Genomic DNA, 26,261 nt, shown 5'->3' on the forward strand with positions numbered 1-26,261 from the left:
TACAAGTGTGGATGTGCTGGATAGTCATCACTGATCAATGGCCATGAGCACCATTCACACAGAGTTGGGGAATCGCTACAATCACAGCATTGTAAGATGGTGAATGATGTACCCAATGCCCAATATATTTTCTCAGAAATGACGGATTTATGTGACTGAGGACATCATTTCCTGTTTGATTGCAGAAACCACACTTTTACTCAACAGCTCTTTTCTTTTGAAATGCTACTGTTTTTGTCTCCACTCGTAAAATCTCTGGTAAAGAGATTTATGTTCAAATGTGCCACGTCCCCATTGTCTGTGTTCAACATTTTCATCTTTATATTATTCTTGTGACTTGAGCTAATCCTGCAGGATCTAACAGCCATCTATGTGTGTGAGTGACAAACGGGCAAGTGATATAAATGTGTTTCTGTGTAAACTAAAGTGACATAACGCTATGCAAAAACCAGGACAAAGTCAGAGACAGTGAAAAAAGGAAGCTGTGTGCGTGTGAGTGACATAACAGAAACTAACGGTAATAAAGCTATAGTTCCCATGACAGACATCGTTAGATTGCATTTTCACTTCTTCTTCTTATCACTAAGACTGAAGCAGCTCACCACAGCTCTGTGAGAGCAGTTTAATATTTCAGGTAAGAAAATAATTCTGGGTTAGATTTCTCTTATCAGATTGTTGTTTGATATTTGGACTGTGGTCAGGTGATGGGATTTGATTTTTGTGCCATTCATGGTTTTGTCCACTACACCGGAATGCGAATAACAAAATATTTTCACAGAACTTACAAAGGATTCCCTCTTTGATTGCAGAAACCACATTTTAACTTAACAGCTCTTTTCCTTTGAGCTGCTACTGTTTTTGTTTATAACATATTAACTTTCTGAACAAATCTTGTTTTTACCAACATCAGTGTTGTTAACATCTTTATGTTATCTTTTTGGCTCTTTGGGGGAATTTCATGTCATTTAGGACTACTGTAGAACATTATTTACTCCTTTAAGCTCTCACAGCAAGAGTTTTTTTTTTAAAAAAATCTTGCATTAACCTCCAAACATGTAGGAAGTGTCATGAAAAAAGAATTCCTAAATCTTTGGAAACTTTAGTAGCTGAAAGGACTGATATTTAATTTCCAACTCCTATGAAGACTGGAGAAGAATGTTTTCAACTACAAATAATCCATCAGTCAGGGTTGAACCTTGAAAGAGGCTGTACTTTTTTTTTTTTTTACAATGCTTACAAGTACTCGATGTGCAATTGTGAGCAGTGTAAGGAGCACCCATATGTAGGGCAAGAAGTCCCTTCATATGAAGCAAAGTAGAAGCCGGTCACAGACAGCTGGCTGGTGTGAGGTGTGGACGAATGCAGACAACGAAGGTGGGACTGAACTTAGCAAAAAGTGAGCCTTTATTGTGGCTGATGAGAAACATAAATGAAATGAGTAAACCAGCTAGATGAGAACTAACATAAAAACTTAAACTGGGAAGAACTAAATGCATGGAATCTGAAATACTTGGAGGCATGGAGACACATAGAAAACTGTGCCGGACAAACACAGGGAAACTCGCACGAGGGAACACATGGGAGCATAGCTGGGACAGTAGACATAATGACATCGCAAAGTAACACAGAACACACTGAGCACGGGATGAAAGACTGTCAAAATAAAACATGTAATATACTGGGAGGAAGACTAAAACACACAGGTTTGACACTGGGACCTGGGGGAGAACAAACATGAGGACAAACAGACTGAGAAGATGGAGAGGGTGAGAGAACAAGATGGGCTGGGGAGAAAACACATGGATGCACATGACAGACAGGAGAGACATGGTAGTGGGTGGCTGTGGCTCAGATGGTAGAGCAGATCAGCTACTGATTGGAAGGTTGGTGGTTTGATCCTTGGCTTCCCCAGTCTGCATGCCAAATATCCTTGGGCAAGATACTAACCCCAAGTTGCTCTCTGATGCATTCATCAGAGTGTGAATGTGTGTGAATGTAGATTAGTTTGCACTTGAGTTTAGAAGTGCTCGTATGAGTGGGTGTGAATGAGGCATGTTGTATACAGCGCTTTGAGTACTCCGGGAGAGTAGAAAAGTGCTATATGAGAATCAGTCAATTTACCATGGTGTGAAACACAAGGATGGGAACAGAAAAGGAAGACGAGATACAGAGGGAGGGGGCAAGAGATGTGAAGTAAGGCACAAACATGACTGAGGACACATAAACAAAGGACAAGACAGACTCTCACAGGGATGATAGAGAAAGAAGGGGAAATTAACACAATAAAACATAAACTAGGCATACAAGAAAACTTTGCCTCCAGTTAAGTTGGTTCTATGTTTCTGCTGGGTGCTTCCTGTTAAGTCATGAGAGACATGCTGAGTAACTGGTTTTTCTTCTGTTCTGTCGTTTTCAGCCACACAATGTTTCCCAATGCCTCTCTTCCCACGCACATACTCACCTTTTCTAAGGATGACCAGGAAACTAAGGTGGTGAGTGCTGGCTTGGTCAATGTCAGCATCATCCTGTACACGCTCACTGTTGTGCTTGGCATCACAGGAAACTCCATAGTGATCTGGGTTGCTGGATTCAAGCTTAAGGTAGATATAAAGTGTAGAATATGTTTGAAATACCTTCTGAGATCGTCAGTAATCTGTTTAACAAATGCTCACTGGAAAAAAATCTGATTTATTCTGCACCCCATTTTACAACTCCCCACAAAGCAGCTTCAGCAAAGACAGTAAATATACTCTGCAGTAGCAAACTGTGACCTTCAGTCAAGTAAAGGTGACAGCCACGATTTTTGTTACATGTGCAGAAAAACTGTAACCAGGATACTTTATATCAATATTTGCCAACCTTTTTGAGCCACGCACATATTTCACATTGGAAACATCACACGGCACACCATTAAACAAAAACGTCACGAAAAGCATATTGATAATATTTCCCTGTGTACCATGAATAGCAGAATTGGCTCAGTTTGTCCCCAATATACCTTTTTTGCTTTCTTCTTCACTACTCATGCTAGGGCCTTCATCTGGATTGGAATTTTCTCCAGGAGCCAGGATAGATTGACTGCTTTTCTTTTCAAATATTTATCTATTGCTACTATGCGCTGGTCGTTTCACAGCATGTGAATGTAATTCCTTCTTTGTCATCTTCTGTTTTACTGGCAGTTGGCAACCCGTTTAATTAGAGTATATACTTTTACTGCCCTCTAGTGGAAAAGAATGTAATTGTTCTGCCCATTACTCACACCAAATGCTTAGAGTACTAATCAGGTGGAACCAGATAATCTTCCATGGCACACCTGATCATTTCTTAGGGCACACCTATGTGTCACATCACAGTGGTTGGGGAACACTGCTTTGTAATATCCGGTTGTTCAGTCTGACGTCACTAGCCGTGTCTGGGTCTAAACTCCGCTGCAGGTCCATATATCAAACGATCACCATGGCATTACTGAGAGTTGAAAAACTGTCTAAAGTCTTTCATCTTTAATAAAATGATCGGCGTTCTGCTCTACCAGGTGTAACAATTGAGTTTAACATCCAGGCATCCATGAAAACGGAATTTATGACATTTAACGGAGTTAGAAGTTAGCAGGGAGTTAGCTCGCTAGCTTCTATCTAAATACAATATAGCATGTCCTGACTGCGGGGTTTTGGAAACAAATTAAAACGTACAGCTCTGCTATCACTTCCAGCATAAACGAAGACAGAAAACTAAACAGCAGTGACGTTTGTAGGGTTACTGAAGTTGGGCTAGCTGGTATATAATGATGTGCTACGTGACAGCTAGCGACACAGCTATGTTAGCATAATATAAACAAGCTAACTTATTTTCCACTCGATAAAAGTTAACGTGAGTGTTGTCGGTGGTCAGGAACAAATGTAATCGCATGGCAGGATGCTGTAAAAGGACCAAACTTCAGCCAGGAGAACAACTGAGATAATCCATCCACAATACGAGGTTAGTCATTCATATACTGCTGCATGGGCTGGGCTGTAGTTACATCCTAAGGTTTTAAAAACTGAGCTTAAATAAATGATTAGCGGTAATAAAAGCCGAGGGAGGTCAACAGTGATCACTGACTGTTTTAGGAGCTTTTTGAGATCAAATAGAAGAAAATACGTAACATTAAACATGTTAACAACACAAAAGCCATATTAAACGCAGACTACTTTAGACCCGGAAGTAGGATTCGTCGCGTCATCACTGAACAACCGGATAGGGCTGGGGTTGGCAACCCAGGGCACGTGTGCCACAGCTGGCACACAAAGGGTTAACCGATGGCACGGCCATAGCTGGACTGGTAGTGCCATCGGGCATGGGCCAATGGTGATTTTTAATTTTTACGGGCCTATGGTTTTTGTTTTGTATGTTTTTGTTTTTTTTTTGTTTAGGGGGGGGGGGGGGGCTGTAACTGTATTAAAATAACTCAGTTGTTTGGTGGTGGCTACGGCGGAGCTTCCACAGAGGCCAGCAGGTGGATGAGGGAAAGGGGAGGCAGGAGGAGGAGAGACCCGAGGCGGCCGCCGGTCCTAGTGTCAGGTGAACTGAACTTCAGGTAAGAAGTTATGACCTGCAGTCTATCTGGGTCAGATATAAACCAAGTTTAGGTGGAGTTTATTTTTGTTGTGCTGACTTTTTACAGTCAGTTACAATAACTCGTACTGTGAAGCTAGCATGACGGAGTTTCTATACAGCTGGGTGGGTGCTATGATGTTACTGATAGTGAACTTTATTTTATTCATAAGGTTCATTAGTAGAGTTGCCAACCGTCATGTAAAAAACAGAATCGTCCCGTATTCAGAGAAAATATTAAACGTTTTGTATTGAGCAGAAAAGAAACACAGTTTGTACTTAAGCTACAATGGAAAAAAAGACACAAAGCTGGAGTCATCCTGTCTTTACGGTGCACAGCTGCCTCTTCTTCTCTCCCCCTCTCTCTCCTGTTTCTACTTCAATCATGAAACTGATCAATGATCAGCTGATCGGCTTTTCTCTCTGGTTTGTTTATCGCCCACTTTGCGTCAGAAACAGGAAACCGGCGGATGTCGCGCCAAACAACAGCAGCACGTTTAAGCTTGATCAGCTGTTGTTAGAATTTATTTAATATTAATTTCTAGTATCAGCTGATGTTTGCTGGAGCCACAGCTGTAAAGCTGCTGGTCATGATGTCGGTTTGGATATGTGGTGAGAGGGAAACATGAAGATGAAACCAGGAGATGTCCTTACTGAACCATCAGAGCTGAACAGGTGATGGAGAAACAGGTTTACCTTTTAGGTCACATGAATGAGTTGAAGGGAAGTTATGAACTGTTTCTGAGAGACAAATAACCCCAGGACCCTTTTCTAAGTAGCTGACAGCTGGTAACTGTGCAGGGGTGGGTCTAGCAAAGTTTTGCCAGGGGGCCAGGTTGGGCATTAACTGGGAGAGGGGGGCACAAAGAAATACTTTTCTTTCTTATTCTCATTTAAAATGTCTAGTTTTTAATAGATAATTATCTGAATCTTACGACCAACGTTTTTATCTGATGTAAAATGTATAGAAATCATACATATACCAACAAGACAGTGTACGTGACTGTCACAACAGCGTTCATTTTCATTCAAAGGCTTTCTGGTTTTTCCTATAATACCTGGTGGGCTGGTCTCTAGTCAAAATGCCTGGGCCGATTTTCTGTCCCAGTCCAACCCTTGGCACGGCATGCAGTGAATTAATCTGAGAGGGTGCAATAAAAAATATATTCAGGAACTGTGCGCTCAGCACCGCGGAAGTACATGCCTACATCCATAGACTCGAGACAGAATTCACAATGCACTTTCAGGACTTTCAGGTCTATGGACCAATGTTTTCTTTTCTGATCAAACCAGAAAGGTTTAATGAGCAGCTGGATTTGTCTGGCATTAACTGGCTGCACACAGAGGATATCAAAATGCAGCTGATTGAACTGAAAAGCTTGACTCTGTGAGGGTCAAAGTTTGCAGAACTATGAACGCAGCTGGAATCCATAGCTGTGCGTGTTCATGGAGCTGCATTTTCACCTGCTGGACATCACTACCTGACAAGTTTAACTGTCTTCAGAACATTGCGGATGCCTTATTGACTGTATTTTTCATTGGTATGAGGAGACCTTAAATTTGCATTTGCATGTTCTGTTGTACAGTTCTTGTTATGGATAAAAAGTTTTGTTTTTTTGTTTCCAAATAGCTGATAACTATTTGCTTATAGCTGCCAACATCTGCGAACAAATATTATTATTTAAAGTTGTTCTATATAGTGTTTAACTGTTAATATAGACCATTATTACATTTATTGCTAATGCAATCATATGGCACATTAACTTCTGAGGAAATTTTAGTTGGCACTCATCATCAGAAAGGTTGCCGACCCCTGATAAATTGTACGGTAAAGACCGTACAATAATAGAGAGAAAACCCTGACAATCAGATGTCTGGACACAAAGACTATAATTGGGGATGAGGGGAAAGAGAAGTGAAGGGAGGAAGGAGATAGGATAGCATGAGAGAGAGCCAGAGTTTAAAGCAGTGAGAAACTCCAGGCCTCGAGGGCCACTGTCCTGCAGCTTTTAGATGTCACCCTGTTTCAAAACACCTGAATCAAATGATTAGTTCATTACCAGGCCTCTGGAGAACTTAAAGATTGTGTGTTTATGTGTTTTTAATGTTTTCAATGGCTTTTAACATAAAGAAATCTCCACAGATAACATCCCAGTCTGGTTACTTGCATCTAGCAAATGTGAGCTTCTGTTTTTCTTCCTCTTGTCTCTTTTCCATAGTATTTATTTTCTTCTTCCTCAACAGCTGACGGTCACCAATGTGTGGTTGGTGAATCTGGCGATAGCAGACCTGATCTTCTGCTTCACACGAATCTTCTCTCTCACTCGGCTGTTCTTGTCAGACCACTGGCCTTTTGGCCTCTTCCTCTGTAAGTTCACCGGCTTCTTCAAATACACCAACATGTTCTGCTCTGTGTTCCTGCTGGCTGTGATCAGTCTGGATCGAATGGTCTGCATCTGGTGGCCAGTCTTCACAAGGTGCCGACGCACCCTGTCGGCAGCGAGGGTGGTGGCAGTCTGCGTCTGGATTGCAGCCATCCTTTTCAGCATTCCCTACTTCATCCATCGACAAACTTACATAGACAACAACAACCTGACTAAATGTTCTGTGGACTCGATTGAGAAGGCAGAGGGGTACAACAGCACCAAAGTTGCTCTCTACTCCATCCGCTTCCTGTGTGGCTTCATATTTCCTTTTATGGTCATTCTAATCTGTTATACCTTGGCTGGGGTGGGAATCCGACGCACCCGTCTGTCAGGGAAGTCCCGCCCTCTGCGTGTAATAGCATGTTTGGTCATTGCCTTCTTCCTGTGCTGGGCACCTTATCACTGCCTCTTAATGGTGAAGATGGTGGACAATAATATTGCACTGTTGAAAATCTTGTACCCTGTAGCAATGGGCATTGCCTACTTTAACAGCTGTGTAAACCCGCTGCTGTACTTTTGCATGGGTCTAAAAATGAGTGAGGGATTTAGACAAGGTCTAATGAAAATTTATAGAAGGGCTCTGTCAGATGATATGGATGTCCAAATTACTCAGTGCACTGAACATTCTTTGGACTGAAGCTCTGGGTTGAAACACAGCACTGTTGCTGTGCCAAAAAAAGAGTCTGACAGCAGTGGGTGTAGCTAATCTTTGTGTTTCCCTGATTTATCCTAAAGCTCAGAAGAATAAATTTCCATGTTTTGATCAATCTGTTGTGATTTCTCAACGCAAACCATTGTAATGCAATTAAAATGAAAATGCTTTACACTAAGATTAATATACTTGATCTTATATATAGTTACTGTAACAAAAAACAGATTTTTTTATATATGTGTGTGTGTGTGTGTGTGTGTGTGTGTGTGTGTGTGTGTGTGTGTGTGTGTGAGACGTTACTTTGTTTTTTGTCGAATGCACATACTGCCTGTGTATGAAGTAGGGACTACAATTTATAAATGCAATGAGTGCATACAAATTCTTTGTCTAAATATTAATAACACAAATTAATAACAGTCTACACCATTAAATCAAATCAAATCACTTTTATTGTCACATCACATGTGCAGGTACATTGGTACAGCACATGTGAGTGAAATTCTTGTGTGCGAGCTTCACAAGCAACAGAGTTGTGCAAAATACAATAATGTAAACAAGCAAAATAAAAGAATGGCTACATCTGAAACTAATAAATATATGTACAATATATAATAGTATATGCATTTCTGGATGTATATACTAAATGTTTTTCTACGTACGTGTGTGTGTGTGTGTGTGTGTGTGTGTGTGTGTGTGTGTGTGTGTGTGTGTGTGTGTGTGTGTGTGTGTGTGTGTACACATATTTTACAAATTAAATAGAGTAAAGAATAAAATAAAATATATTTAGACTGTTAACGGATACAACTCTCCTGGATCAATGCTTAACTCTCCCTTGAGTGCCTGAAAATACATTTTAACAGCTTTACCTGACAGTGAAAGTCAGGGTTAGACTGGATATATTGTATGCATTTTGGTGCTTGAGGCATTAACAATAGGGAAACTATACTTCCTTTTTGTAGGATTCCCCATTATTATCCTCTGCATGCACACCTGGGACAGGAGTCTGTTCCAGGAAGCATAATCAACGTACTTCAACTCCAAAATAAGTAACTCCGAATTATCAGCTCCAGAACTGATCAGAGTTTGTTCCGTCCTGTTCACCCTGGGTGAAGCACATGCATGAGTAGAGAAAAAATGACATCATCAGTGAAGCTCACACACACACACACACACACACACACACACACACACACACACACACACACACACACACACAATTCACCATGGCAATCAGACAGAAAGAAACAACAACAACAAAACATTGGACTCATTTCACCCCAATTTAACTGGATGTTCTGCTGTGTGTGTATGGTGAGTATAGTGCCAACTCCAGCTGCCTTAAGGTGCTTTATATTATTAGGCAGTTACCCTACACTGATACAGAGAAAGTCCCAATAATCAGATAAACCCCACTATGAGCAAGCATTTTGTGACAGTGGGCAGGAATAAAACTCTCTTTTAACAGGAAGAAACTTCTGGCAGAACCAGACTCAGGGAGAGGCGGCCATCTGCCACGACCAGTTAGAGATAAGGTGTGGAAAATGGGACAAAAGACATGCTGTGGAAGAGAGCCAGAGGTTATTAACAACTATTAAGACATGGGTTTAAATGGGTAAGAACATTTTTCTACTCTCATTTTGGTTTTCCTTGTTTTGATATATTAAGCAAGACTATAAGAAAGACTATATGCAAAAATGGTTTTAGAGTTTTATTTAGCTAACAGAAAGAAGGCAGATGTTTGCAGAAGTTTCTAGTGCCTTCAGCATAGTCTAGTTGCTGAAGGCACTGCTGGAGTCAGTCACCTCCCAGGACTTTAGTTTCTGCTTAAAATATGATTATTTTCTATGCACATACTGATGACATTCCCTATTGAGCCTTCTGCCTAAACAGAACCCCTTCCATCCCTTCCATCTGTAAGTAGGCCACTCAGTCCTGAGATTTTACCTACAAAAATCTCACTCTTCAACAGAGCGGATGAAAATGGGCGGATGGATGGATGGATGAATCAACTTTCCATTGCTGGATGCCAATTAAGGCCTTGTTTCTTGGAAACAGCTGTGAACAGTTTATAACAGAAAACAATTCTGCAATTGGATTTAAATAACTTATTCACACTTCTGGACTTATGCTCAATTGGTGTGTGAATCTATGTCTGAGAAAAAATGGGAGGGAAATGTGGGTATGGTTGTGTGAGGGAAAAAAAAACAACTATATTCAGAATGGAAGATAAAGCCAGACACATGACGTGAAAAAAGAGGAAATGGAGGGTGTGTTAATGTGTCTGGGAGTGTGTATTCACATGTGTGAGAGCCATGACACAAACTATGTAACAGCCAAACTTGAAGTAACTACAGGACAGACAAACAAATACATCCTCACTTCTGCCTCTGACTACTAAGAGTGAAGCTGCTCACTTTAGCTCAATATTTTAGGTAAGAAATTCAATTTTTCTTTCTTGGTTAGATCTCTCAGATGATACTTAAATTCTTATTTTTTTAATTCGTGTTTTTGCATTTTTGTTTTTCCTGCCTGTTTAAATGTAATATTAGGTTTTTCTGCTTAATAGAGAGCTTTGGTTATGTATAGTTGATTGGAAAAGAGCTTATGATGAATTAAATTGTTTACATGCAGTTTTTTAAAAAAACGAAATCAAGAAATATTTAGAAACCACATCAGATCTCCCACAATGGGAGAAAATCCAACTCAATATCTATACTGATATCGACTAGGTAATGTGTTAGGAATGAACACATTCATTCAAATGAATGCTACATTATTTGATGGAAATGAAAGTTATTAACCTAAACAAACAGGATGTCTTTGTGAGAATTTAATTTGCCTTTCCAAAGGAAAGTTTTAGGAACCTTAACATGGATAAAGAAATGAAACTAGAATTTCTTCTAAAGCAGCTGACCTGTGGTCTTGTAGGCATCTAAAGTGTAAATAAACATGTGCATCAAAGCATGATGGGGCCAACTGTAATAACAACTTTTTACCAAACTAACAAATACTAAAACCCAGACAGTTTTCCATATATAATGAATTTCTTTGTAGTTAGTGTTCAAAATTTGTTCATCTCGCTCAAATCTTTCATGTTCAACTACATTATGGGTTAAAACTTCAGGGTCAAAATACCCAAAACAGCACATTAAGTTATAGCCTGATACATTTTTTGGCAACAGGCAAAAATATAGTGATAAAGAAAACCATATGTCACCATATGTCCTGACGCCTCAACAGAGTGAAAGTAGTTGCCACTAACCTGTGGAGGAATTGAAAAATCAATTTTTTTCCTAAAAGCAGGGGATAGCTTGTGTTACAAGTGTGAGTACAGGCTAGATTTGTCACAGTCTGGCTGAGGCAGACCTGAGAAGGAATGACTGAAAACACACGGACTAAATACACACAGAAGGCTAATGAGGGAAGTGGGAACACATGGGGAAAACAGCTGACACACATGAACATAACGATGTCACAAGGGGAGAGTAAAACTAAAAACACTGAACATAGGAACACAGGACCCCTTTCAAAATAAAACAGGAAAAATAATGAGACGCAGACATGAGAACATGAACTTGACAACATAAGACACACAGACATGAAACACATGAAGGGCAAGGGAGACTTAACGGGGGTTGAAAACACAAAGGGAAACTAATAAGCAAATGAACTTAGATAACCTAAATAAGTTAAACATACCATAAACATCAGAATAAACCAAAACTCCAAAACATTAGGTCAAACGACCCAGGATCATGACAGGATTCTATTATGTATCTGCACTGATTAATGAACAAGAACAAGATCAGGCCTCTTTACAGATCAGGGTGACAGTTTAATATGTTATTAGCAGCTTTTAATCTAATATCTTCTGCATAGCAGAAATTAGATTATTGTTAAGTTATATAAACTAGTATATTTAAGCTGTTAAACCTTAGTGAATTGTTGCCAGAGTCACATGTATTCAAAGATTAAGGTCTAAGGAAATGATCTCATCACAAATACCACTTGTTACTTGTTTTTAAGCTTTTGACTCTGTAACATGAGCTTTATCAGATGATGAAATTTGCTTAATGTCATAATCTTTTTTCAGACCTGATCCATTTTCATAACATACTTCCTGTTTCGATAAGTTTAACCATTTCACACACACTTTAAAATACAACAAAACCTTCAGCCAACAGTTGGTCAAGAATTACACCCCTATGCATACATATATGCATATATAATTTATACACACTTATATATACTATATTTTGTATGTTTGGATGAATATTTCTTACCACTGCAAAACCTGTTTATTACCCCCATAAGTGGTGCCACATTTGCACATTTGTAAGGATAATGCATTTATGGGTTGAGCAGTAGAGCTGAGTGTGTCGGCTGCGACCATAAAAAACTTGTCAAATCTTTTTTGCCAAACAGCTTATTCTGTCATTGAGTCGTGTTTATTGGATTGGATTATTGAAGTCTAATGAAATAAAACATAGTGGAAATGTAACAGCTTATTCATTTAAGAAACAGCAGCCTTAGTAGCATGTGGAAGAACCATACACAGCCAAAACAAGTCAAGTTGTTTTAAAATTGCCTTGTAACCATTTCACAGACTAATCGGCAGAAACAATTGCTTCTCTGAGATCACTGCTGTGTATGTCCTCCTATGGAAGCAGTAAGACTAACACTCAGTCTCTGACTCACTGCTTCTGCATCTTGGTTTTTGTTAGATAAATAATGATGTCATTTTTTTTGTTCATTTGAGCTGTTCACCCATTTGAAGACCCACTGGTTATTTCTATTGTAACTTGATATATAAAGCAACATAATTTTCTTTACAATGGCTGTAAAAGTAATATATATCTCATTGTGAGCAGCGTGACAAAGACCTAAATAGATGAAGATAGCAGCCAATGTGAATCAAAGCAAATGCCTTAGCTGGCCAAAGAAAAATCATCTAGGGAGTCAGTGAGTATGATAATATACAGCGGCGTGTGAGGTAATCTTATGACTTCCTATTCACTGTCTGGAAGATCAGGAGTTACATGATGAGTAATATTTTGTTCTTTTTCTGTTCTCTCTTTTACAGCCACACAATGTTTTCCAATGTCTCTCTGCCCAATCAGATGCTCAAGTTTTCAAAGGAGAACCAGACAACTATGATGGGCATCAATGCCATAACGGACTATGTCACCATTATCTTATATGCACTGACTGTTGTGCTCGGCATCACAGGGAACTCTATAGTGATCTGGGTGGCTGGATTCAAACTTAAGGTAGATATAAAGTGAAACATGTATTTCAAATACCTTCTGAGGTTTTAAGTATCTCTGTGAAATTCTCATATTTAGTTTGTACAATATTTTATAGGCAAGAGTTTTTGAGACAGCTTCAGTAAATGTGTTTTTTGGGGGTTTTTTAATGTTACATATCAGTGCATGAATGCAACCAGTATACTGATTACAAAATACTCAATGGTAGATTTATCATTCACCTCTTAGTGAAATATTTCCTTTTGCGTGCCAAAATGCAGAGGTGGCAAAAGAACATACATTCATCACTTAAGTAGAAGTACAGATATTTGAGTTTGTCTGAAAATCTTAATACTTTATTAAAGATAAGAAGCAAAAATATAACATGTGCATAAATATTTACAGCCTTTGAGGTCAGGTGCATCCTGTTTCCACTGATCAGCTGTCAGATTTAAGCCCCAGACTGACAGTGCATGTCAGAGCGCAAACCAAGACAGGAAGTCCAGGGAATTATACCCGACCTGAAGTTTCCCCCAAAGTATCTGAAGGAGTCTCAGACCATGAAACACAAAATGATCAGGTTCTCTGAAAAGAAAGATTGAACTCACTGGGCTGAATGCCAAGCCTCATGTCTGTAATAAACCGGGCACTGCTCATCATGATGTACAGAGACATCCTTGCTAATAACCTGCTCAACAGCGACTGGACCTCAGACACAAGTGAAAGGTCATCTTCCAAGAGAACAAGACCCTAAGCATACAGCCAAGATAACTAAGGAGTGGCTTCGATACCACTCTGTGAATGTCCTTGAGTGATTTCTTGATAAATAAACCCACTAACCCTTGGCTTAAATAACTCCAAATAACCCTCTTTTTTCTTCTCTTTTGTTAATGAACCCCTTCTGTCATCGTTTCTAGTCATATCAGCATATAAGGAAATCCAGCTGTTAATAAACTTCTTATATCCATTGATTTGGTGTGATTAAACTTATTTTTGACCAAGACTTAATAAGTTAAAGCACTGATTATGACTGTACAAGTTGAAACACAATGTGTTGGGTCTCAATGTGCACAGTGTGGCTAAATTTAATAAGTACATCCCCATCAGCCTTTGGCCTTATCAGCCCAATGAGTGATCATTATCAGTCAATATCTGTCTCACCTCTTCCTCCTACTGAGAGCTGGTCACCCTCTCAGAGGTAGTAATGGATGGTGTGTTTGCAAGTTAAAATAGGAACACAAATCCCCACTTGGAGGCTGGGCAGAGGTTTATTTCACTTAGCTGAATTGCTAAGTGAATTGCTAATTCACTTAGCAATTGCCTTGTGATACAATTTCTTCTAATGTATTTTTTCACATAAACACTAGATGTTTATTGATGCTACTGATAATAACAACCTACTGAGTTTGATACAAGATTAAGATGAAGGCCAATATTTTAAAATTGCTAATATCGCTGATAATATCACAATCTGGTGACTTGCTTCATATAAATACATTTTTTTCTTCCATTCTTCTCTTTTCCATCTCGTTTTATTTTCTCCTCCTTAAAGCTGAGTGTCACCAACGTGTGGCTGGTGAATCTGGCGATAGCAGACCTGATCTTCTGCTTCACACGAGTCTCCTCCCTCATTCAGATGCTCTTCTTCGACCACTGGCCTTTTGGCCTCTTTCTCTGCAAGTTCAACGGCTTCTTCAAATACACCAACATGTTCTGCTCTGTCTTCCTGCTGGCTGTGATTAGTCTGGATCGAGTGCTCTGCATCTGGCAGCCCGTCCTCACAAAGCGTCGTCGCACCCTGTGGGCAGCGAGGGTGGTGGCAGTCTGCATCTGGATCCCAGCGATCCTCTTCAGCATTCCCTACTTCATTCATCGCCAAATGTACATGGACAACAACAACCTGACTAAATGTTCTGTGGACCCGAAAGAGAAGGCAGAGGGCTACAACAGCACCAAAGTAGCTCTCTACTCCATCCGCTTCCTGTGTGGCTTCATGTTTCCCTTCACAATCATTCTGATCTGCTACACCTTGGCTGGGGTGGGAATCCGACGCACCCGCCTCTCAGGAAAGTCCCGCCCTCTGCGTATACTAGCCTGTTTGGTGATTGCCTTTTTCCTGTGCTGGGCACCTTACCACTGCCTCTTACTGGTGAAGATGGTGGACAATGAAAATGCAGTAGTGAAAATCTGGTACCCTGTAGCAAAAGGTGTTGCTTACTTTAACAGCTGTGTGAACCCGCTATTGTACTTCTGCTTAGGTCTAAAAGCGAGAGAGGGTTTCAGGCAGAGTGTAATGAGAGTTTATAAAAGAGCTCTGACAGATGAAATGGATGGTCAGATGACTCAGTCCACTGATCGCTCTTTGGATTAAAGCTCTGGTTTGAAACACGACACTGTTTTAGTGGCAGGAATAAGTGGGTGTAGCTAAAGTTTAAGTTTTCCCCCAATGATCCTAAAGCTAAGAAAAATGCATATCTTTATATAAACCATTAGTATAGCAGTGAAATGGCAATAGCAAAGTCGTTATTTTAATGTAACTTGTAATCTGTAGCTTTTCATTGCAGTTTATGTGAAGCAAGAATTAGTAGGTATGACTGTGAAAAGGTGTTTTCTTTCATTCTGTGCTCAGTGAAGAAAATATATATTTGGCACACTGGAGTGAAACACTGTTTTGTGACCCTTCTTCTAGAGTGTCTGCAGCTCCAGGGGGATTGCTCCAGGTTTCTCTTGTTTTAAAAGCTAGAGGCTTTTAATTGTCATTTTATTTTGTTTCTGTGACTCTTTAAAAGCCATTTAGCATCAGAGCACTTTCACTGAACAGTGCCAAGCTAAATCTCATCATTCTATAACTTATTTCTATCTGTCTGTCTGTCTGTCTGTCTGTCTGTCTGTCTGTCTGTCTGTCTGTCTGTCTGTGTGTGTGTGTGTGTGTGTGTGTGTGTGTGTGTGTGTGTGTGTGTGTGTGTGTGTGTGTGTCTGTGTGTGTGTGTATTTAGTAAAATTTTAAAATTCAAAGTGTTTTTAAAGGCAAATATTTTTAATTCAAATGTAATACAGTAGTACTGCATTAAAGGAGTGATATTGTTTTTAAAGTAATGTTAATGGTTTAGTAAATAACAACATTTAACACTTATACCTATTAAATACAATTATTTTATGTGAAATAGATTAAATCACCAGTTTGTACTTGATTTTATATACACTATAATGTACTGTAACTGAAATAATGATTTTCTCAATGATTTGAAAAAAAGAGAAAAGCTAAATCTAGTTATTTTATATGTGGAAATATCATTTTAATGGTGAATGTCTCTTAAATATACAAGTTTTTTGTTGTTTTTTTTGCAAAGATACACATCACATTAGAACTGAATGTGTAAACTCATTAACTACTTACAAACATTTTGGACTTTTAATGGGTGATATTTCATTTGGGTACATTAAATATAGATTATATCAGCGGTCCCCAACCCTTTTTTGCACCACAGACATGTCTGTCATTATGTCCAACAATATTTTTACGGACCGGCATTTGAGGTGTCGCAGATAAATACAACAAAATAAAACCAGTACCAAAAAAAGTAGATTTATTTATAACACATGGGATAAGACCCAGGGACACAGAGTTAACGCTAAAACCGTTTAAAAGAAAAAATAATGTCAAAAACCAATAAAAACTCTGAAAACCATAAATTTCACAGCCGAGCCTCAACTCTCACGGCCTGGTACCAAACGACTCATGGACCGATACCCGTCCGTGGCCCGGGAGTTTGGGGCCGCTGGATTACATATACAAGACTGTTCTGTACATAATGAAATGCAGCTTATAGCAGTGCAATCAATTCAATTTAAACTAGATTATTTGTATTACAACTATAATACAAATGTATTTTTAAATAAATGATTTTAAATTAATTTCCATTACTTTTGTTTTTCTGGTGCTCCATCTATTTGAATATTATTATTTTTTAAACCTTCACAGTCTTTCAAAGCAGACAGAACACACAGTCTGACGCCAGGCCGAGCAGTGACACACATTATCTACCCCTTATAGTAAGCAGATAACTTCCATTGAGATCTGTTTTGGCAATTATCCTCCTGGACACTCTGTAAGGCTGGACCCACCGAACATCAGAAAGACAGCTCTGTCTTCAGGCCACAGCACATAGCAGGCTCTGGTTAATATCACCACACCATGATTATCTCTTCATCATGGCACCCGTGTATAACAAGGGCCAAAATGTGATGGACAGACAACGAGGTCAGAACATCTTCAAAAGCACAGCTCTTGTGGGATGTTCTGGTCTGCAATGTTCAGTATCTATCAAACGTGGAAGAAACAGAAGGGACAGTGATGATAGGGTCATGGGTGGCCAAGGGTCATGTACATGGGGAGCAAAGACTCCGCAGTTTGTTGTGAATGGGGCAGTGCATAGCCACAGACCTGTCAAGATGCCCATGGTGACCCATGCAACTGAAAGCACCAACAATGGGAATGAACATCAGAACTGGCACCAACACAGCATCATGCAGTATCATACATAATGTTAAACCTGATTGGTCTATTTATTTATCTATTTATTTTAAAGAGTACATAAGTAGTATTCAAATGTGTAAAACGTTACACAGACAGGCCGATTCTTGGAACACTGAAGATCAGGACTCAACATTTCAGGAGACAAGACGAAGTATTTTCGAAAGTACTATGTACAGCACTTTGGTATTGTCTTTGAATGATTGATTGATTGATTGATTTTTATAAAATAGCCAGTAACAAGGAAAAAGTTGGTAGAAGGAAAATGAACCATTTATACTTTGCACGGGGTGAAGGAGGACAAACAAGAACAGCCAATGTAAATGCAAACTTTCAAATCAGACATGAGAACATTCTAAAATTGTTGCAAAAAGAACAATAGTAAATTCTAAAGAAAAAGACTATTCACTAGTGATGTGATGCACTGTGCCAGGATTTAATCCAGGAAATCCTTTATCAAGTACATATCATAGCTAGGTTCTTTAAGGATGAGTGACATCGGTCGTGATGTGTGAAGCCTCGCTGTTTCAGAATGTGGTTTGAGTGTTGATGTGATTCACGAATATTCATAAGCACCATGGATTACCCCCCAAAACTGCATGTTAGTGTTCATGTTGGAGTTTTCCCAGTGACATGAGGAGGTTGTTTTCATGGAGCCTGCTGAAAGGAGAAGCATTTCCTCCTGTGTGGCAACACTTTGAGCTATTATACGTAATATTCCTGTAAATAATGAAACATGTTACTGTAGTTTTGGTCAAAGTCAACACCAGCTTTGTTGTCAAAGACTAGTCATACACAGGAAATTGAAATTGCAATACTCCCACAAACACAAACATCATCATGATTATTCCCATGATGACACTGTTGTAAGAAAACCAAGAAGCTGTAAGAAGTAGTTGAAAGATTTTGACCAGCAGGGGGGGTCTGTGTACACATGAAGCTTTTGGAAATGAACCTGTTTTTAACCAGTTGGATGGAAAGCTTCAAGGCCATCACTACCATATCTATACTTACCAAACATACTTGAGCTTTGATCTGTCATATCTAGTCCAAAAATCATCAGACACACTGACTACTAAAAAAAACCCTAAATGGTAGTTTGTATGCCTGTGTGTGTGAGTGTGTGTTTGTGACAGTAGCAGTAAATTTTAAAATAAAAACAAAACACAGATTTAATTAAGTAATTAGTTAAATGTGTCAACTAATTAAAACTGGAAATAGAAATAACTTCTAAAATGTTTTAAATGAAATGAATTGACATTTAAATAATGATAGATATATTTGATTATTAATTAATTACAATTTTATTTAATTAACGACACATTTAATTAATTATTTAATTAACTCATTTTGGCACTCGGGACATTTCATACATGCTCACCATGGGATGGAGGTTACAAATTTAATGTTGTTTGCCATTTCCTCAGATATCTCTGACAAACATGCATCCATGAGTCACACGGTGATGGAGATGGAGGAAGAAACTGTATTAATAGCTTCGGAGAGGAAGACTTTTTTTGGGGCCTTTTTCCTTCAAAGTAAATATTTAAATCTATATTAGTGATGTCTGTATGGACATAGATGTAAACTTTATTTTGAGTGGTTGGACATGCAACCACAAGGTGGTGGGGTTTTCTTCTTTTTACTGTGTGTGGCTAAAGAAACTGTACTGTCCCTGCACTCCCACGTTTATTTGCAATTTGACTCCAGTAGCCTTACGTCTCTCAACAGCAGAAAAAACCTTTTTTCTCAGTCATTGGGGATCTTTTCTTTTGAAGTGCTACTGTATTTCTTTCTACTGGTAAGACTTCAGTTTTCAATTTATGACATAACACCGCCCTGAACACTAACTAACTTCTAACTTCTTTAGCTTTGTGAAGGTTTCTACCACCACAGTTCATTTTGATGTGATCATGAAGTAATGATCTTTTAATTTTCATTATAGACTCTTTTTTCATAATTAGCAAAAAAATCGTTAAACAATTATTTACTCCTTTAAAATATCACAGCCAGAGCTTTTTTATCTCGAAATCACTTCCAAGTATGTGTGTGTGGTGCTTAAAATCATATCATGTTATATGTTATATTATATGGGGAGTAACACGAAGAATGTTATCATTTTCATATTGAGACAAGGTGTGTACATCTTAAAATTAATAATAGTAATAAAACCAAAAAACTAATCTCAATACCTCGCCATGAATGGTTAATTACATTTTTATGTAAGTAAGTGTTTGAAAAATAATCCTGAATTGATTTCTACATCAACAGGAACAAATGGATTAGGATCAGAGCTATAACATTTCTGGTCAACGGCTTGACATTATTATCACTTTTCAAGTGTTAGACATGTATAATGAATATCATCTGCATAGCAGCAATTTGATTACTCTGTAGAAATGTAGACTAGTACCATGCATCCGGTAAGTATTGATGGCACTTCATTTGTTCCACATTTTGTCATTTTTCAGCCTTATTCCAAAATAGATTGAATTAAAAGAAATGCACCTCAAAATTTTACACACAATACCATCTAATGACTAAGTAAAAACTGTTTGCTCGAATTCTCGTGCGCTTGTTAAAACTATAACATAACAAGGTGTAGTAGGTGTAAGTAGACTGCGGAGTCCTGGCCTGATGAATTAGCTCTTCTGTGTTGTGCCATACGCTTTGCCACAGGTTGTTTGGTTTTGTCGATATATAAACCATGGCCATCCTCCGGGCACTTAACAGCGTACACTATATGATTCTGTTTGTGTCGGGGGACCCGATTTGTGGGGTGGACCAATTTTTTCCTAAAACTGTGTCTGTGTGGCTTTTAAACCCCAAAACACGCTCTGCCAAAAATTGGTCCACCCCAAGGATTAATGATCAAGGAACTGATCTCACAGCCCATTGTTCATATAGTGGGCTGGTTTCAATTATTGTGCAAATGTACTGTTTATAAGGCTGAGGAAACCTGCAGTCATCTGAGACTGAAGAAGTCACTTCGATGAGTGACGAAACGTTTCTCCCACTGAAAACTCTGCGTCCAGATGAACAGAATCAACCTTTTTGGACCCAAATTACTAAAATATAGATATATTTGAAATGTGAATTGATTCATAAAACATCTGGCATTGGAGAAGTCGATATTTTACTATCAGTCCGCACACTACTAATGCTTAGCAGCGTAGTCATTTGAATCCACACTGCACTGGTGCAGAGAGAGGTCAGTATCTAAAAGATTATTAGAAGGGATTTCTTAGTTGTAGCTTTCTGTGCTAGAAGGAAAGAAGGGAGAATTTCAGCGAGCCTTCTTTGAAAGAACTTACACCCACATTGATAATGAGCAAATGCAATGGGTTATTAGCATATAAGTGCATATTTATATGATTTGTTTGACATTTCCAGACAAGAAAATAAATATGTAAATATAAATAAGTCCGCACCCCTATAATCACACTTGGGATCTTGTTCTAATGTATGGCATAGAAACTGAACATTTAACAATAAAATAAAAACTCTTCAATGACATATTCCCCTATAATATAGCACAGGTACCTAAGCTTACCCACAAAGGTCTATTATCTTATTAATAATGTTGACTCGTGTCATCACTATCCTGGATAGTGTGTCTCCTCTAAAAAAGGACAGTCTCAGATAAACAGATAAGCTGGAAAGGAAATGATGTGTCACTAATTTAGAAGAATGTAATTTAACCTGGAAAAAGACTATTTAAAAAGCCCTCTCTAACAGGATATACTGTATTACTCATCATCAATTAAAGGAAATAAGAACAACCTTAGGTTTCTTTTCAACACTCTAGCCAGGCTGACACAGAGTCAAAGCTCTGCTGAGCCATCAGAGCTCAACTGTAACTATTAATAACTTCATGATTCCCATCACAAAACACTCACTGGAGAAAAAATTATATATAGTTTAACCATCTCACAGACATATCATTTTGTACAGCTATTTTCAATACTATTTACATGCTCACTCTGAAAAATCAGAGTTTAGTTAAGTTCAATATTTATTTCCTCCAAGCCATCAATGTGTCTATAAGACCCCATTTCTAAAAGACTGTTCAAGAAAGTCCTACCATTAATGTTTTGATCATAGATATGAGAAATCTATCTCTATTAATGAGCTATGCACCAAAGGCATTCAATGTATCAGTAATTAAACCGATATGTAAAAAGCCATTAGTTGGCCCATCTGTCTTTATAAACCAATCTCCAACCTTCCTTTTATCTAAAAGAATTCTTGAAAAAATAGTTGTAAAAAAGCTAATTGAGGGGTCTTTGATGATAATACTGGCTTCCTGCTGAAGTCTGCCAGTAAAGATGTCTCTGAGGGGTGTTGGTGAAATGCCAATTGCACCAGTAGGCTAGAAGGCTCTCAATGATGGAGCTGTAGAAGTTAATTAGCAGTTTCTGGGGTAATTGGGCTTGATGCAGCTTCCTGAGGGAGTACATCCTTTATTGTGCTTTTCCTACCTTGTGAGAAATGTTTGTGGACCAGGTAAGGCTGGTCGAGATGTGAAGGCCAAGGAACTAAAGCTTTCTACGCTTTCTACTTCCTCTCCATCAATGTAGAGAGTGGAGTGCTCCCATTGCTTTGTTCTCCTGATGTCATTTACCATCTCCTTGGTCTTGGCTGTGTTCAGTTGCAGGTTGTTGTCTTCACACCATTGCTTCAGATGCTGAATCTCCTCTCTGTAGGCTGAATCATTCATGTTGTCGATCAGCCCTATGATGGTGGTGTTGTCAGCAAACATTATAATAGTGTTACTAGTGCGGATTACACAACAGTCATGGGTGAAAAGTGAGCATGAAAAAGGGCTGAGGACACACCCCTGTGGGATGTTCAGAAAGAAGGTGGAAGAAGTGTGCTCTCCCATCCTGACGTTCTGGGTCTGTTGCTCGGGAAGTCCAATATCCAGGTGCACAGTGAGCTGCTAAGTCCTAAGTTGATTACTGCCAAATGACAACAACTGTCAACAAGGGACCTAATATGTAAGGTGATGAACCTACAATAATACAGAGAAAAAAAATGGAAAGAAAAAAACTCCCTTTTAACAGGGAGAAACCTCAGCACCACCAAGCTCATGGACGGGAGTCAGTTCTGACAAACTGGGATTGAGGGAAGGATTGTAGGACAAAAAAAACACTATGAGAGAGACAGAGATGAAAAATAATAAATAATTAAATGCAAAGTGGTGCATAAACACACTGACTGAACAAAAAATGGGTGAAGAAGAAACATTTCACACTTATCCATGTTTTATGCTGAACTTTGTGAGGAGGACCCAAATGCACAACATGAAGGCAGCTGATGTGAGGCAAAAATCCTATTCTGACTTTAACAACATAAATTCATAACAACTTCTGATTGCACAAATTGTATTTGGGATTCCCTAAAATGATCTCTGTAAAAAGAATCTTCTGCTTTGTTTACCTGCAGTTTTCCCCTTCTTTTAGGTTTTAGACAATTTCATTTTAAAATAGTGTTAGGGAGTATGATAACGTAGAGCAACATGTGATATAATCTTACATTTTCTTAATCACCGTCTGTTAGGTTAGGAGTTACATGATAGCGTAAAATTCTTCTGTTCTCTCTTTCCCAGACAAAAAATGTTTCCCAATGCCTCTCTGCTCACCCTGGGACTCAAGCCTTCTGAGGAGGCCCAGGCAACTGTGGTGGATATTGATGCCATGATGAAAAAATTCAGCAGCATCCTGTACACACTGACCGTTGTACTCGGCATCACGGGGAACTCTGTGGTGATCTGGGTGGCTGGATTCAAACTTAAGGTAGATATATTGCATAATCAGTTTCAAATACCTTCTGAGTTTGAAATGTTTCTGTACAATATTTTATAACACCCTAAAAGGCAGCTTCTTTGAACAGGAAATATACTTTCACAACATCTACCCAGGAAAGCCACAATCGGTTAAAAAATCTAAAATCAATGGGTACATAACTTGTAAGGCTTGAATGTTTATCAAATGTCACTGAGCTTAAAATAAAAAAAGAAATTCTAAACTTTTCAGCAGACAAGGAAATCCAACTCTTGACAGACTTCTTGGATGGTATAGATAGATTTGATAATAGCTTTGGGAAAGTAAATTAATTAGTTACAAGATTGATGAATGGAAACTGATAGAATGTTATCAGCCAATTGAATGGCCATGATTGCTTAAAGTCTGTGTTAAATATACAATATTATACTACCTCCAGACTTATTCATGTACTTCTGATTACCTCACAAGTATAGTTAAATCAGCAGATAACAAGACTGCCTATAGGGATAAAGTGCACAACTGACTTCATCTAACACTAAATATCAAGAAGACAAAAAGCTTATCATAGATTTCAGACATCATCAGAGGAAGCCCCAGACACTAAAAGTAGCAGGAGAGGAAGTGATGGGAGTTTATAGCTTTAGGTTCCGAAATGTGTCAGTGATGATCTTAAATAGACTGTTAACTGAGTGGCACTAGTAAAAAAAGATTCAACTGAGACTTTACTTTCTCAGATCACTAAGAAAAGTCTGCCCTTTTCCAAAACTAAGACTTTTAAGCACTCCTCAGTAGCAAACATTCGATTATACTGGATAAGATCTTGATATGGAAACTATACAACAGCAGACAAAACAGCCTTCAAAGAGAAAAACAAAAAAGCTGCAAAAAAAAAAAAAAGAAATCATTGGATTACTTAACAGCAGGGCCTGCAGCAAGATTACCCATCACATTCATCATCTGTTCTCTGTATTGTCACCTGGAAGTCATTATAGGACTTTAAAGACCTTCAAATCCTTATTATTTTTTTATTTTTTTTATTCAACGGCCATAACTGAACTTAATTTTCTCTTTAGAGTAGCATTTCAATAACGCTCAATCACAATTCGTATTTTGTATATATTTGACAATATAACAGGTTTGCTTACAATGAAATTTACCACCTAATTAATGTCTTTCACTTTCTTCCTCTTTTTTATCCATCTTGTTTTATTTTCGTCCTGCTTAGCTGACAGTCACCAACGTGTGGCTGGTGAACCTGGCGATAGCAGACCTGATCTTCTGCTGCACATGGGTTTTCTCCCTCGCTCAGATGCTCTTCTTTGACCGCTGGCCTTTTGGCCTTTTCGTCTGCAAGTTCTATGGCTTCTTCAAATACACCAACAAGTTCTGCTCTGTCTTCCTGCTGGCTGTGATCAGTCTGGATCGAGTGCTCTGCATCTGGCAGCCCGTCTTCACAAAGCGGCGACGCACCATGTGGGCAGCAAGGGTGGTGGCAGTCTGCGTCTGGATCGTGGCGATTCTTTTCAGCATTCCCTATGTCATTAATTGTCAAATGTACATGGACAAAAAAAACTTGAGTTGGTGTTCTGTGGACCCAATAGAGAATCCAGAGGGGTACAATAGCACCAAAGTAGCTCTCTACTCCATCCACTTCCTGTGCGGCTTCATATTACCCTTCATAGTGATTCTCGTCTGTTACATCCTGGCTGGAGTAGGCATCCGACGCACCCGCCTGTCAGGGAAGTCCCGCCCCTTGCGTATCATAGCATGTTTGGTCATTGCCTTTTTCCTGTGCTGGGCGCCATACCACTGCCTCTTACTGGTGAAGATGGTGGACAATGAAAAAGCAGTGGTGAAAATCTGGCACCCTGTAGCAAAGGGTGTTGCCTACTTTAACAGCTGTATGAACCCACTGTTGTATTTTTGCATGGGTCTAAAAATGAATGAGGGATTTAAACAGAGTGTGACAAGAGTTTATAGAAGAGCTTTGGCAGATGAAATGGAAGGCCAGACTACTCAGTCCACTGATCACTCTTAGGATTTAAGTTGTAAGTTGGAACACATTAATGTTGTGGGGGCAAAAAAGAGAGAGTGGGTGTGGTTTCTGCCAGTGATCGTGACGCTAGTATTTGATAGTATTTATTCAAGCTCAACAAAACAGGCATGTGAGGTTCCACCTAACCTTCCTCATCTGTGCTTTTAGTTAGCCAAGGGTGACATTAATAAATTCTGACATCCCTACAGTAAATCAAGATGTATTTCATCATAATATATTATATATAGTACATAGTATATGCAGTCTTCACTACTCAAAAATTAAAGGAAAACTTTAATCATAGCTAGCATTGGGTCAGTTTAGGGATATTGATCTGTTCAGTTAAGTAGCAGAAGTGATTGTTAATCAGTTCCAGCTGCTTTAGTGATAATAAAATTAACAGCAGGTGCACTACAGTGGCATCAATTAGACAACTTCCAAAACTGGAATGATTTTGCAGGTGAGGGCCACTGACACTTTTCACTTCTTAATCTTTTTCTGACAGTTTTTTACTAGTTTTCACTTAGCTAGTGTCTGTGTCACTAATGGTAGACCTGGGGTTGATACCAGAATTGATGGGTTCACCAACTGGCTCCCTGTCCTTTTCATGGATGAAAGCAGGTTTACCCTGAGCAGATACAACAGACATGAAAGGGTTGGAGAAGCTATGGAGAACATTCAGTATGATTGGTTTGGTGGTGGGTCAATGATGGTTTGGGGAGGCATATCCATAGAGGAATGCACAGCACTCCACAGGGTAGGCAGCAACACCCTGACTGTCATTAGGTATCGGGCTGAAATCCATGGACCCTGGCAGACCCTACACAGATGCAGTAGGTCCTGGATTCCTCCCAGTGAACAAGGCCCCTCATCGTGCGAGAGTATGCAGGGAGTTCCCGAAGAATATAAGAGTTGATACCGTTGAGATGTTTTGAAAGTGTTCCTTTAAATGTTTTGAAAAGCGTATGTCATGATACTCTTGGCCAAAC

At 38.9% G+C, this 26,261-nt stretch overlaps 3 protein-coding genes across 4 annotated transcripts; all 3 read left to right on the forward strand.

The window, feature by feature from the left end:
• The first annotated feature begins 537 nt into the window (after nt 1–537).
• LOC113015200 (C3a anaphylatoxin chemotactic receptor-like) lies at nt 538–7,783 on the forward strand. The gene is made up of 3 exons (XM_026157153.2): nt 538–634; nt 2,417–2,600; nt 6,835–7,783. The coding sequence occupies exons 2-3, from the start codon at nt 2,424–2,426 to the stop codon at nt 7,651–7,653; spliced, it is 996 nt and encodes a 331-aa protein (XP_026012938.2). The 5' UTR covers nt 538–634; nt 2,417–2,423; the 3' UTR covers nt 7,654–7,783.
• Nucleotides 7,784–9,985: 2,202 nt separating this feature from the next.
• LOC113015198 (N-formyl peptide receptor 1-like) lies at nt 9,986–15,578 on the forward strand. Of its 2 annotated transcripts, XM_026157150.2 has the most exons (3): nt 9,986–10,100; nt 12,752–12,938; nt 14,467–15,578. In XM_026157150.2, the coding sequence occupies exons 2-3, from the start codon at nt 12,759–12,761 to the stop codon at nt 15,283–15,285; spliced, it is 999 nt and encodes a 332-aa protein (XP_026012935.1). In that variant the 5' UTR covers nt 9,986–10,100; nt 12,752–12,758; the 3' UTR covers nt 15,286–15,578. The 2 variants fall into 2 exon arrangements, with proteins under 2 accessions (XP_026012935.1, XP_080152503.1); XM_080296377.1 differs by lacking the exon at nt 9,986–10,100 and having other exon boundaries at nt 12,606–12,938.
• Nucleotides 15,579–23,066: 7,488 nt separating this feature from the next.
• On the forward strand, nt 23,067–25,471 carry LOC113015202 (formyl peptide receptor 2-like). The gene is made up of 2 exons (XM_026157155.2): nt 23,067–23,246; nt 24,463–25,471. Exons 1-2 carry the CDS (start codon nt 23,067–23,069, stop codon nt 25,273–25,275), a joined length of 993 nt encoding a protein of 330 aa, XP_026012940.2. The 3' UTR covers nt 25,276–25,471.
• The last annotated feature ends 790 nt before the right edge of the window (nt 25,472–26,261 follow it).

Source organism: Astatotilapia calliptera, chromosome 22, assembly GCF_964374335.1.
Source record: "Astatotilapia calliptera chromosome 22, fAstCal68.1, whole genome shotgun sequence".
Taxonomy (NCBI): Eukaryota; Metazoa; Chordata; class Actinopteri; order Cichliformes; family Cichlidae; genus Astatotilapia; species Astatotilapia calliptera.

Coding starts and splice junctions, on each gene's coding strand:
- LOC113015198 (XM_080296377.1), top strand. CDS start 12,708: ATGATGAGTAATATTTTGTTCTTTTTCTGTTCTCTCTTTTACAGCCAC. Junction 12,939..14,466: donor TGGCTGGATTCAAACTTAAG/GTAGATATAAAG, acceptor TCCTCCTTAAAG/CTGAGTGTCACCAACGTGTG.
- LOC113015200 (XM_026157153.2), top strand. CDS start 2,424: ATGTTTCCCAATGCCTCTCTTCCCACGCACATACTCACCTTTTCTAAG. Junction 2,601..6,834: donor TTGCTGGATTCAAGCTTAAG/GTAGATATAAAG, acceptor CTTCCTCAACAG/CTGACGGTCACCAATGTGTG.
- LOC113015202 (XM_026157155.2), top strand. CDS start 23,067: ATGTTTCCCAATGCCTCTCTGCTCACCCTGGGACTCAAGCCTTCTGAG. Junction 23,247..24,462: donor TGGCTGGATTCAAACTTAAG/GTAGATATATTG, acceptor CGTCCTGCTTAG/CTGACAGTCACCAACGTGTG.